Here is a 14,018-nt window from a genome sequence, read left to right on the forward strand (position 1 = left end):
AGAAGTAAGAAATATCAAGTAGAAGAAAAAAACAAGTGTCACTGTCATACTGTCAATTTGTTACCATTTTTGAATTTATTTTTCTTTCAATCACGTGGACGATTCTTAATAAGACTTTTTGTACCATCAATTATCATCGGTTTACGTATATATTATCAATATATAAATTATTGCAGTTATGGGCAAGAAGCGAAAACTGGAAACAAATACTTTTACTCACAAACAAACATCTGTTGAGGTTATTATTAAAGATGTGAATGCTCATCCTCTGTGTTTGCATGGACCTACATTATTGTTTTCTAGTGAAAAAGGCCGGTATTATGCATGTGCATGCTGTAGAAACAAGGAATGTACAGTACACATTGAGGAGAAGGATTGGGAGAAAGAAGGCGTTAGAAAACGCAATGAAAAATATTATAATCTTATTCCTAAAATTGATAAAGATGCTTCATGGAGAAACTTTAATGAGGTTAGTACTTATGATATTGCTCTACTATCTATTCTATCTAAATATAGGGAATGAAAATATAATTTAAAAAATCCAAACATGTAAAGAAATTATAGTAGACTTGGATTCAGTTAAAGTGGATAGTGAACGGCTACACAACTTCTATTTCTGTGTAATACATTTTAGATTAACTGAGGTCAGTTGATAAAGCTTCCTTTTTAACTGATCACAGGTTCTTAAACTTTGCTACAAAATGCCGTTCTTAGGTGTATCTGACTGTATACCATATATCCAATGCAACACATTAAAAAGATGGGTTTCTGGTATGAATTTTATGTTAGTATAATACCCCTGATATTGCAGGCGTTCATAGGCTACGGTAACTGCTTACCATCAGGTGGACTGTATGCTTGTTTGCCACCTCAGTAGTATAAAAAAATGTAGTTTCAAAAAGCAATATCAGTTCAGTACAATATTTAAATATAAAATAAAATGTATTCCAGGTAAAATCCCGCCATGCATCAGACAGAGCCTACTGCAATACTTGTCAGGAGTTGTATATAGTGTCACAGAGTAGAAAACACACAAAAGACCACAGAGTAATAACACCACTGATTGATGAGCAGCTAGCACAGCCTTCTTCGTGGTTGCCTACTTTGGAGAATGATAGTGTTGAAGCACAGTATATGTTTACCAAGAAGTCGGTTGGCACTATTTTGGGTATATTGAGAAATAATAATGTCAAGTAAGCTGGTTCAGTACTTTTTATTTTATTAACATAAAATTAAACCTTATCCCTTTTTCATAATAATGTGATACATTTCATAAATCTATTTTAGCTATTGAAGTATAGTTAAAATAGATTTATAGAAGATTTTAGCTTTTATATATGAAGATTGTATACAAAATACTGATCTTCATGGAACCTCTAGCTGATATTATAACAGTTATGAAGGATATATTTAAAAGCATTGAATTAGGTATATACTTTTTCACCACTTATCTCTTAACCTAACATTTTAATTTCATATTCATTACTGTTTTATAGACTATTATAAACTAAAGTTTTTGTGATAATTTTAATAAAATTTGATTACTTTTTCATTACATTCAATTGAAACAAACTATGGGACAACAGGAGCCTTGTAGGTCTAGGCATAGAATAGGCTACCCTTTCTTTCCTGTGGATGCCATAAGCGGTGACTAAGGGAACTTATGGTATAGGGATAGATAGCATGGTCCCTTTTAATATATCATCAAAAGCCAAACTGCAGTTGCTACGCCACCTACTAAGTGTGGTAACTATTGTTAAGTAGTTAGTAATTACAAAACCCCTCATATTTTTTTTTATACAACTTAAAATGGCAAACAACCTGACGGCCCACCTGATGGAAAGTGGTAACCGTCGCCTATAGACATGAGCAGTACCATGGACACAACAGAGTATACTGTTTCGCCCCATGATACTCCCCATGCGTTGCCATTCTTGAGGACTCAGGTGTTATTCTTCTGAACCCTGTAAATTCATGCCATATCCCACTCTTCAAACCAAAACACAGCCATGCAAACACAACTGCTTCACGCTAGAAACACAAATGGGACAGAGGTACCCAAGCAATCGATTTTTGTACAAAGTCTCCCTCTGGTGAGGGATATTTGGGTGAGGCTATGTTCAGCAGTGGACAGTTAACAGCTGATATAATACAAATGGGACAAGAAAAAAAATCTTATAATTCTGTTGTACATTACAGAAATATCCTCTGCATTGGTACACCATCAGTCCATGAGGCAGCTCAAATGAGTTCTGAATTTAATTCCATATTGTTGGACTATGACACAAGACACCACCTGTTCCATGCTCCCTACAAATACATATGGTACAATATGTTCAACAACTACATGTTCAATGGAAACAATGATGAAAAAGTGTTGAAGAAATTCTTCAATAGTTCAAAGTAAGTTATTTGTTTATGATCCTTAGTCTGTGGAATTAAAAAAAATATGATCCAAACTTTATTTAAAAGTTGTTTTTGTTGGTGCCATCTATTGAGCAAAATGGATAAAACGTCACAGCAAAGTGAGACTTGGACGGTGTGCTACTGCGGTGATAGACAAGTACTTCACTCACTCGCTCTCTGTAATTAGCAAAGGAATCATCTTAATAAATATAATAAATTCATATTTCACAAAAGTAACAATAAAGGAGTTATTGAAGAGTTCCTGCACCCATAAACTTTTATACACACAAAAGGGAAAGGCGCAAACAGTTTTAAGTGTGATTGTATAATGTATTGAATTTGATTAGTTCATTTTTACAACATCAAAAAAACTTACATTCCCTCATATATTATTATTTGATGTCAGTATTAATAGCTGATTGGAAAATGATTAAGATGTTAAGTCTTCTAAGAATGTCTTTACTTCTTGTATTGTGTGCATTTATAGCAGTCAAATACAATAGGAATTAAGGACTATATCCTTTGAAAAAAAAGTTTGTAATAATCTAATTGTAATCCTTATTAATATATATAATCCTTAGAATAAGGATGTGAAAGTGAGTTAGTTTGTTTGTTACATTATAGTGCCTTAATGGTTTAACCAATCATGAAATTTGATATACTTATACTATATGGGATGGAAAAGCATTTTTTTGGTGGATGAAAATGGAATGATAGTGCCTGTGCTAATGGGATACGCTGGCGGAGCACCAGTGAAGGGTGATCGATGAGAATGAAAACAGGCCAGTTAGTCCATCATGATGAATTCATCAGGAATTAACCATGATAGTTTCCAGGGGGAACCACGAGGAAGTCGACCTGGTTGGGTATATTGCTAGTAATGGGATTTTCAATCTCCATTACTAACAATCCCTTTCCCCCCTCCTGGAAAAGGATTTAGATAAGCTCATTTTTATTCCAGTCATGCGGACGAAGTCGCGGGTTAAAGCTAGTAATAAAATATTGTTCACTTTTACAAGGATTAATATTTTTTAGATAAAAATCTAAATAGTTATTTACGCACCGTGAAATATTCTATGTGAGTGCTAAATAAAGATTTATTGTTATTGCAGAAATGGAGGCATATGTGTGGTGATGGATCCACCATTTGGCGGGCGTGTTGAACCCCTCGTCCACACGTTGCGGGAACTGACTGCTATTTACAAAGAAACTTGCAAGAAAGAAGACTCCCTTCCGATTTTATGGGCGTTTCCATATTTTGCAGAGCCCTACATAAGGAACATGATGCCGGAAATCAAGATGCATGATTACCAGGTATAGTAATTCACCATTACGACCCATTACTAAATATTGCGCTCCTCCAGTATATTTACCGTTCTATTTTGAGCCTTATGGCTTAGTATTTTTTTAATTAACTGACCTTTTAGCTTACACATGCCATTTAGTTAGTTGTCGGTCAATTCACTCCTGCATAATGTTTGATTTTTTTCTCTTAGCCCAGTGGTCTTTGTCTGCATAATCATTTCCTAATAATAATTGTAAAGTTTCTTTATTAAATTAGCCTTATTTATTAATGAAAAACTGCTAGCGTAATCTAATCATAACATGGAATGAGGTAACGAAATTGCTATATATAATATAAAAAAAAAAAAAACTTCGTGAATACTTTGAGAAACATTGACTGAATCAGTTGTCAATTTTAATATTATCACAAATCCAAATATATCCATTTTTAAAAAAATTGCTTTAGTATTAAAACATTTAATACACTTTTCAGATTGAATATGAAAAACACAAAAAGTTTCAAAGTAAAACTAAGAGTGGGCGAAAATTCGGTTCTCCAGTGCGATTCTTTACTAATTTGCCTCTAGCAACCATTGATTTATCCAACGATTCTAATTACAAATTTTGCGATAAATGCAAATACTGGGTTGCAGCGACTAACAACCATTGCAATAAGTGCAAGGAATGCACAAGCAAGAATGGAATGACATATAAGCATTGTAACACATGCAAGCGTTGCGTGAAGCCTACTTTCTTCCATTGTACGGAGTGTAACCGGTGTTGCCAGCAGAAAGACCACATTTGTGGCATAGCTGTTGAAAGTCAGGTAATTGTGTTAAGAAATTTTTTTCTTTTATGATAATTGACTGTTTACATAGATTTGATTGTAGACACTCAAAAATATATTTATTATTGAATGAAATTTATCACCTATCCTAAAGGTGATTTAAATGTATTTTTATGAATGAGGTTTGTTTGAATCGAAGCATTTGGCGTTCCATTGTTTCTGCCTACTCTAATGGGAGACAGACGTGACAGATATGTATGTATGTATATATGAATAATTGAAGTTTTTTAATTGACTTTCTTTAGAAGTCAAAATATAATTGGGGTTCACTACAAATCTAATAAATTATTTAGTTGTTCCGAAATTGCATTTTGGTGGTTTATTTGCATATTGGCAAGTAATAGCAATTTATTAGTATGACAACACATATCTTTTGAGGGGGACATTGTCATACAGTATATGACAACTTGCACATACGAGGTTACCATTCAACAATGTTTTTTTTACTATAGGTAGTATTAAAAATTAGTAAATTTCTTTTTATTTAAATTGTATTAATTAAAGTTTAACATAAATTATATGTGTTGCAGTCTTGTTACAACTGTCATGAGAAAGGACACAAACAATCGGCGTGTCCGCGGCAACAAGAGGGCGCCAGTGCAAATAAGAAGAAAAAACGAGTACATGCTTAATTGTTTATTTACAAATAAATCATTATAAAACGAATACTTATCTTTAATTGAGTAATCAATATAGTTATTCAATCAACCATAATCAATGATTTGTTGATACACAAAAGAATAATTACAAAAACTGTACAGTATTTAGTTAATGATCTTGTTTGTATAAATTATATATTGATAAAAATCATCTCAAATCACCAAGCAGAGTTTTGAAGTCCATCACATTGAGCTGAAACAAAATACAAATTTTGAAATAAGTTCATTGATATAAAACATTCAAATCGATAGGTTTACTGACGGGGATTGTTACAAACTCCTTTGTAATTTGTATTTCAAATATTGTATTCTTTTAATTACTCTTGTTTTTATTCAGTATAACTTTTTATATACTCTCAGTATAACTTTTCAACACGAACCGGCATTTTCTTTATTACAATCAGTTAACAATATTATTGTAAAAAAAATAGTAATTAAAAGAATACAATATTTAAAATACAAATTACAAAGGAGTTTGTAACAGGGATATCCTTTTTCAGCCCCCATAGAATAATCATTTGAGATTGGTCTTGCTGAGTTTTTCACGGCACTTTCTTCCACGCACAACCACTCTTTGGAATCAACTTCCAGCAGTAATATTTCCGAACCGATACGACAACATAACTTTCAAGAAAAGAGCATATTCCTTTTTAAAAGGCCGGCAGCACACCTGCAATGCCGTAGGTGTTGTGGGTGACTATGGGCGGCGGTAGTCACTTACCATCAGGTGAGCCGCATGCTCGTTTGCCCCCTGTGTTGTAAAAAAAAAAAAAATCCCTTCCCCCCAGGAAGGGATTGTTAGTAATGGAGACTGAGAATCTTATTGCTAGCAATATACCCAACCAGGTCGACCTCCTCGCGGTTCCCCCTGGAAACTATCATGGTTCATTCCTGATGAATTCATCATGATGGGCTAACTGGCCCGTTTTCATCCTCATCTATCACCCTTCACTGGTGCTCCGCCAGCGTATCCTGTTAGTGCAGGCGGGGTTACCATTCCATTTTCACCCGTCAAAAAAAAATGTGTTAACAACGCGAAAGTTTATAATTAACTACTCTTACTAAATGGGTAAACAAATAAATAGATTGATATTGTTGAATATGTTTTAAAAAATACTAACTTGACATTGATTTTGTTGAGTAACTGTTGCGTGGTCTCGTAGCGCGCCTCCACCCGGGCGGCCTGGTCGAGCCAGGCCTGCCGCACCGCCGCCCAGCGCGCCGCGTGCGACTGCAGCAGCTGCTCCCTGCTGGGCAGTGGGCCGTCGCGCTGTCCACCACGGACGATATAGTTAATAATTGGTTTTTAATTCAAGGGAAAATCTGTTCCGATTCCATTCTCACTGTATTTTTACACAAGTATTCAAAAAAAGTGTAATGTTATCATTCATACATATGAACCCTGGTTCATGAATGTATTGAATTTCTTTATTCCACCATAACACCTGAACAGGTCTGGCTGTATGGGGTATCATTAGAATAGAATAGAATAGAATAGAAATCATTTATTCAAATAAACTTACATTGAAGCACTTTTGAAAAGTCATTACATTTTTTTTAATTTACCGCTCGTTCGGAAAGCTAATCATCACAAGAAGAACGAGCAAGAAACTTGCGTGATGCTCTTTTAAATAATTTTATTATTATTTTATATAATTGTGTGAATACAAACCACCAATTAGCACTAATTCAATTAAATACTCAAAAAGAAAAAAAAAATTGAATACATAACCAACTGGTTAAACAATTAATAAGAGGAAATCAGTCATAGTGATTAGAGCAGACCAGTCCCTACAAGCAGCACCCGTTCACGAGTATGACGGATGAGCCAGCCATCACTGCGCTCGACCATATTTTAGGGAGCCCAATGACCCGGCCCACCACGCCGCCACAAGTCTGGACATTTTAGTGAGCATGACTACTCAAAACACTAGACCACGTCAAAGCTACTCACAATTGCCATCTGATAGTTATAGTATTCACATTTTACATAAGAATGCATGCGGCAATTAATACAAAAAACCGCTACGCTTTCATATTTCTAAAATTAATCAATTAAATCAAGAAAGCAATGAGAAAAAAAAATTATAACGTTGTATGCTAATAAACTAATTATTTACTTGATATGTTGTCATCTATGAATTCGTCTATCCTGTAATAGGCTTTCTTACATAAAAATTGTTTAATATAAGATTTGAATTGCCTCTCTGTCAGATTTAATGCAGATTCCGGCAGTTTATTATAAAATCTTATGCAATTACCATAGAATGAATTACTGATTTTGTGCAGACGGCATTTAGGTAAAATAAGCTTATTTATATTGCGTAAGTTTCTACTTGTACAGTCTTTGACTTTTTTAAAACTCGCTAAGTTCTTCCGTGTATACATAATATTTTCATAAATGTATTGTGAAGTAACTGTGAGGATATTTGAGTCTTTAAAGCACTGACGTAATGAATGAACCCATACCATAAATAGAACGTATGGCTCTCTTTTGTAAAACAAATATAGTATTTATATCGGCTGCTTTACCCCACAGCAGTATGCCATAAGACATTATGCTATGGAAATAACTAAAATATACAAGTTTAGCCGTCGCCACGTCTGTTAAGCTAATTCTTCTAATTGCATATGCAGCAGAACTGAGTCTACTGGCCAATTTTGAAATATGGGGCCCCCATTGTAATTTCGAGTCCACTGTTATACCTAAAAAACTGTATCATTAACAAAATTTACTATTTCGTCATTAAGCAATAACTGTGTATTTATTAGTCTTACATTAGGAAGTGTAAATTTTATACACTTTGTTTTGCTGGAATTTAATAATAGGTTATTACATGTAAACCAATTTAATATTGCAGACATAGCACAAAAAATCGTCTAATTGATTACTTTGACGTCAATTTTAAACACTAACGAAGTATCATGCAAACAGCACTATATCTGCAATTTTCTCTACCATAAAGGGAAGGTCATTTATGTAGATTAAAAAGAGAAAGGGGCCTAAGATTGACCCTTGTGTTCCATCTTAATATTACTCCCTTAGATTTTACGGGTCAATATCTACAGTTTGAACCCTATCCTCATTATTGAATCGCCTCATGTAACAATGGTCAGAAATTAAACACATAAGTTCATAAAACTCCTATTATACAAATATATAGAAAGAATTTAAAAATGAACATAATTATTAAAAATAATAAAAAAAAAATTATAGAGGTCATATGGACAAGTCCCTAATTTCAGGTTTAAGGATTAAATTTATTTATTCTTTATTGATGATATTACAAAAAATGTTTGGTATAAAAGGCGAACTTAATGCTGCATAGCATTCTCTCACAACCTATACTTACATAATTAAGATTAATATTGTTGCCACTGCGTTCCCTTTGTTCTGGTAACAGTTCTGGTATTCTAGACACCGAAGGGCCTTCAGGACCTGGTAATTCGACACTGTCCTCATTTGGTTCAGGACTTTTGAATCTAGATCTGAAAATATAATTGGACATCATGGCAAATATATTTCTAACTATTATATGTTTTTGTTAACACATGCATGATAAAGAACAAGGTATCAGATATTGCTGTCTTTGTCTATCTTATACATTAGATGGCAACAAATATATAGACAGATTTTAATGCTGTTTGCCCAAGGGAGTTTAGCATTATTATATAGAACTATAATAGAACATAGAGAAAATTTAATAGATACAAAATATTGAAAATGTAAATTTTATTCTTTATCTATGACAGAAAAATAATGACAAGATATAATTGCTAGCAATAGGGCTGTTAATTCCCATTAATGACAATTATTTTCCCCCCATGTTAACAATATCTAAATATACATAAATACATAATACACTCACCCAAATTTACTGTAATCGGCTTTAGGTTGGTTAGCAATCCATGCTCTGCAGATTGGGTATAATGGTGAATCTTCATCAAATTGTGAAAGGTCTACACTCCTGTCAAACAATTTCAAGACATAGGACTGGCGCTGTGGTGATGGCTTCCTTTGTGACCTGTCCTCCTCATCTGATGTGTAATTACTTCTGTTTTCTTGGGTTGCATTCCTGATAATAGTAAAAACTGTACATAGATACTTTTTATTTAATTAACAATAATGGAATTAACACAATATTGGTATATACATTTCTTTTAATAGATGATAATGGAATGGTACTAGTGAAAGATGATAAGCGAGAATGTGTATGTGACCAAATTTTGTATGTTATATCCTTAGATTATATATAGATGGAGAATTAATAATGTTATTTACAAGTGCAATAAAGAAATAAAGAATATATGTATAGAGCCTTCTAAACGGGTAAATTATTTGTTTAACTAATTGTCTAATAAGCTGACTTATTTTTTTAACTGCATTCTATAATATTTATGCATAAAATATATCTTGATTTAATAAATAAAGTTAGTATTTAATAAATAAAGTTAGTATTAAAAAGATGTAGAAATTATAAGACAAAACTAATATAGAAGTTATAAAGGAATCACTCATAACTATTTACCACACAAAATTGTATGAAAAAGTTAACCCATTTTTTCTCATAGCATTTCTATGGAGACACTATCTATATAATTTAAGATTATATCATATCATTATATATATTGAAGCTGATAAAGCACTGACATAGTAAGAGTAATATTGAAATTTCATTTCTAAAATACTGTTGATATAGTTTTTATATTTTTTATTAACATATTTTAGTCAGAACCTAAATGTATAAATTTATATTTCTAACCGATCTCTTTTCGTTGGACTATGTTCCAGCGAAGTATCGGAATCTTCACCGACTGGTTCCAATGCTTCCATCAGTGCACCTTTAAGGCGACCTCGCGCTGTAGATACTTGTTTATTATCTAGAAAAATAATGTTAAAGAAAATTAAAACAATGTCAGTTTTTTTTTATCAATACACAAGATATAATGTTAATATACATACATAATAAACTTTTAAAAAGATCATCTTTATTAATATCAGTCTGATTTACTTTTGTTTTGTTTTTCGATGGCGTCAATAATCGTCTACGTTTTGGCATTTTGAGTGTTATAAGTTATGGGGTTAAATTTAATAAGAACAAAAGAAAGATTTTCTAATTAGTTGAGGTTTTAAGAAAGAGTTTCATTTGATTTGAATTACGAATAAATAAATTATTTGAGTAGATTGGAGAACAGTTGTATTTATTTTGAAATTACAATAAAAAAAAATGTCAATGTCAATCAAAAATTCTAAAATCCAGACTGTCTTAGAAAGAGTATTTTTTTAGTACGACTAAAAAAGTATCTATATATTTGCTTAGATAAATCTATGTTACTTTAATTAAAAAGTTATTACATCCTTTTTGCAAATTCTATTAAAATATATTGAAATATTCATGTTTCTTTTTTATTATTTTTTGTTACCAAATTATTCTTCCTTGTAGTTTCTGTCATAGATTAAAGAAAGTACTTACTATTCTTGGTCTGCGGTATGCGATAGAATTGCCAGTTTGTTTCTTTTCACTATTTCAGATAAATTAGTAATTATATTGTATAAAAATTTTATGTAGAAAAATAATGCGGGTGGGACTTTTCGCGTTTTTGAACACTATTGAGCATTATATAGACTCATAATATGTACCAATGAAATTATTTATTAAATAAATAAATGTAAAATTCAGCACGTTACGCATTCTTTAGCTTATGTAATATAGGAAATCGTAGGTATATTATTAAAGAAAAATTATGGCATAGATTTATATTTGCAGCATTTGAGGGAGAAGTCAAGAATTTTATATGGCAATGATATGGACCGCAATGTGTCAAAGGGATCTGTTTATTAAAATTATACGAAAATTATACACGGGAATTATAAAAAGAATCGGGACAACAAACTGAAGATAAATGTTGAATAAATAGTGCGTGTAAAACAGAAAATTCATGTGCAATAATGTCAACCACGGCATATGAACACGACGCTGATGGTGAGACCGTTGTAATATCAACGAAACTAGTTTCTCTAGTTTGGGCTTAATTCGAATTCTATTTTACAATTTTTTTCGTTTTGTATAAGTTCTATTTAAATCATTGTAAGATTAATTCTATTATTATTGTCATTATTAACATTGAAGTAACTTGATTCGTTACGACTCGGTGAGTTCGTGTTGTAGATTCTAACGGCGCGCCGTACGAAGACGTGATTAAGTGAACAATACACATAATTAGAGTTTTTGTTAACTCTCTAATTACTAACATGAATATCCGTTAGTAGCATTATTATAGCAGTATTTTTTGTAGGTTGCAAATTTATCCCAGCTACTCAAAGACCAGATGGTACATGGAGAAAGCCTAGGCGAATAAAGGAGGGCTATGTACCCCAAGAGGAAGTGCCACTGTATGAGAGTAAAGGAAAACAGTTTAAAGCGCGACAGAATACGGGTTTACCAGTGGGTCTTACTCCTGAAATAGTAGCAGCAGCACAAAAGTCTAAGAAAAATCAAAGCGGGCTCATACAACCTATTCCGGGCATGATTATTAATGTGGACAAAAAGAAGAAGAAAAAGAAGACAGGTTTGTTTGTAAATTGTTACATATTAAATTGCTTATACTAGGCCTCTCAACAAGAATCTTGGTTAAATACTTGGGAAACTAGAGGAATAATGATTATATAAATGTTTACAATTACTTCTTTTGCTAGGTCATGTTTGTTCTGCAATAGAATTAGAATCATCATGTGCATTAATATCAAGTATGTAGTTACTCAAATTTTGTTTCATTATATTACTAGGTAAAAGAGTAATGTTGCCAATATGTTAAATTGAGAGTTATAAAATTGCTAAGCATTGTTGTATATAAATTAGACTTCCCAAGATTACATTTATATGGTTTTGTTTGCAGGTGTAGATGAAGCAGTTGATAAACTTGCCAAATGCGAGATAACAGAACCAGTGTTTAGTAGTGCATCATCATCATTACCAGCTAATAGTACACAGTCAGCTGACCCAGCTAAAAGGCTCAAGAATCTAAGAAAGAAACTTCGGGACATTGAGTGCTTGGAAGAGAAAATAAAATCTGGGACTCTTAAAAATCCCGACAAAGATCAAAAAGAAAAGATGTCAAAGAAAAATGACATTATAAAAGAAATAGAACTTTTAGAAAAACAAAATAGTGCATAAGTTAAGCCAAATTTAATAACATTATCATGAATTTCTATGATTGGTTTGTGTGTCGTCCGAAAGTATGATGAAGTTTTCTTTTATTCATTATAAATTATTTACAACAAACATCGCTTTATTTTTTCTGTGCAATATTAAATTAAAATATCATTAAATAGGTGCATAACATTTAATGATTAAAAAAATATTTATTTATATCTGAAATGAAGAATTATTGGTAACAAAACTTTAGACATATGACATGTATTAAGATATTTTCTATACAATTACTTAACATATTTTATTTGATAACTATCTATTAAATATACATTGTATTATATATATTTTACCTTGAATCATTTTATAAGTTCACAATGAAACGGCAATCTTACAAATAAACTGATGAAAGAGGTTAATTCTTTGTAAATATTGAACTTATGCTTATAATCACATTTTCAACGTTTAAATTGTGAACAAGTTTAAAAATATTATAAACAACAAAAGTTTAAATGTCTAAAACAATCAGCCCCATAGGTATGTTTGAAAAAGGACAATGGATAACCATAGTATATGTTTTAGTATACAATATTATTAGTCGCTTCTTAGTTACTCATGATATTCAGGCAACCTGCAATAAAAACATAACTGTAGGTACTTAAAATTGTAACAAAACCTTTATTTTCTACGTGATAAAATCAGTTACAGTAAATTATTACTTACTTTTTTAATTTTTATATAAACTCATTTCTGGCTTTTTGTCTGGCGTAATTTCCCAAACATGCTAGAATACCAATTACGGCAATTCCGATGCCTAAAATAGTAGCTACGAAATCACCAAAATCATAGCCTTGTGAAGCTTCTACATTGGAAATTGTGAGGAATGCAAATATTAATGTGCACAATTGGAAATACATATTTCGGGTTGCTTTCACTTCTTTATACTGGTAAATATAAAGAATTTATGAATAATAATTTGTATGTAATTGTTTACAAGTGTCAAAAATGCTATTATCATTTACCGAGATGACTGATAACTGAGTTGACTGACAGCTACAGTTCTACAGATTAGAAAAACTATGATTTATAATGAAGTAATTGAATTAAATTATTATGGTCGATTCTGAGGCGCCCCAGTTCTCTAAACATATTTCTAAAATTAAAATTTCAGTTTGATGATACAGCGAAATCTTTATTCTAAAGATTAATATCAATTAAAGTTCTAACAGATTTAAGTAAAAATATTGTGAATTAAATTTATGAAAGATTAATTTTATAAAATCATCAAATTAAAATATGGGTTAAAAGGAAAATTTAGAGAAATGGCCCTCAGAATCGGCCGTAATGATTAAAATTGTTACATGACAAAGAATCAATTCAAATACTATTTTTAATCTGTTATTTAGTTGAACTATTTTTAGACTAGGTTTAGAACTCTAGACAAGATTTTAAATATTTGATATCAGACTTGCTTTATATTTATAAATTGTGAAATATATTTAAATTATTTTTTGAATAATCGCTAGTGGCTATGCTACGTGTAAATGTTATTGTTGTTTTAAAATTCGTCCCTTAGGGTCGATTCTATTTTAATTTAAATCTATTAGTTAGAAAATTAGTTAATATTGGTCCTAACGCAAAAAATGACGCTGTGATATTAAATTAATATTT

The 14,018-nt window shown here is 31.6% G+C and overlaps 3 protein-coding genes and 1 long non-coding RNA gene across 4 annotated transcripts; 2 read left to right on the forward strand and 2 right to left on the reverse strand.

Annotated features, from left to right (window-relative positions):
• Nucleotides 1–72: 72 nt before the first annotated feature.
• On the forward strand, nucleotides 73–5,203 carry LOC113520508 (rRNA N6-adenosine-methyltransferase ZCCHC4). Its single transcript, XM_026905856.3, has 6 exons — nucleotides 73–469; nucleotides 952–1,193; nucleotides 2,200–2,403; nucleotides 3,519–3,720; nucleotides 4,184–4,516; nucleotides 5,068–5,203. Exons 1-6 carry the CDS (start codon nucleotides 179–181, stop codon nucleotides 5,167–5,169), a joined length of 1,374 nt encoding a protein of 457 aa, XP_026761657.2. The 5' UTR covers nucleotides 73–178; the 3' UTR covers nucleotides 5,170–5,203.
• Nucleotides 5,161–10,428, reverse strand: LOC113520509 (protein lin-37 homolog). Its single transcript, XM_026905857.3, has 6 exons — nucleotides 10,160–10,428; nucleotides 9,960–10,077; nucleotides 9,066–9,272; nucleotides 8,550–8,685; nucleotides 6,318–6,466; nucleotides 5,161–5,389 (listed from the first exon to the last, which is right to left on the reverse strand). Exons 1-6 carry the CDS (start codon nucleotides 10,254–10,256, stop codon nucleotides 5,380–5,382), a joined length of 717 nt encoding a protein of 238 aa, XP_026761658.1. The 5' UTR covers nucleotides 10,257–10,428; the 3' UTR covers nucleotides 5,161–5,379.
• Nucleotides 10,429–10,983: 555 nt separating this feature from the next.
• LOC113520541 (partner of Y14 and mago) lies at nucleotides 10,984–12,479 on the forward strand. The gene is made up of 3 exons (XM_026905901.3): nucleotides 10,984–11,180; nucleotides 11,494–11,766; nucleotides 12,094–12,479. The coding sequence occupies exons 1-3, from the start codon at nucleotides 11,147–11,149 to the stop codon at nucleotides 12,369–12,371; spliced, it is 585 nt and encodes a 194-aa protein (XP_026761702.2). The 5' UTR covers nucleotides 10,984–11,146; the 3' UTR covers nucleotides 12,372–12,479.
• Nucleotides 12,365–13,738, reverse strand: LOC113520542 (uncharacterized). The gene is made up of 2 exons (XR_003402352.3): nucleotides 13,071–13,738; nucleotides 12,365–12,978 (listed from the first exon to the last, which is right to left on the reverse strand). It is a non-coding gene; the product is annotated as an uncharacterized LOC113520542 (long non-coding RNA).
• Nucleotides 13,739–14,018: the final 280 nt, after the last annotated feature.

This window comes from Galleria mellonella, unplaced genomic scaffold (assembly GCF_026898425.1).
Source record: "Galleria mellonella isolate WM207_F2 unplaced genomic scaffold, CSIRO_AGI_GalMel_v1 utg36, whole genome shotgun sequence".
Taxonomy (NCBI): domain Eukaryota; kingdom Metazoa; phylum Arthropoda; class Insecta; order Lepidoptera; family Pyralidae; genus Galleria; species Galleria mellonella.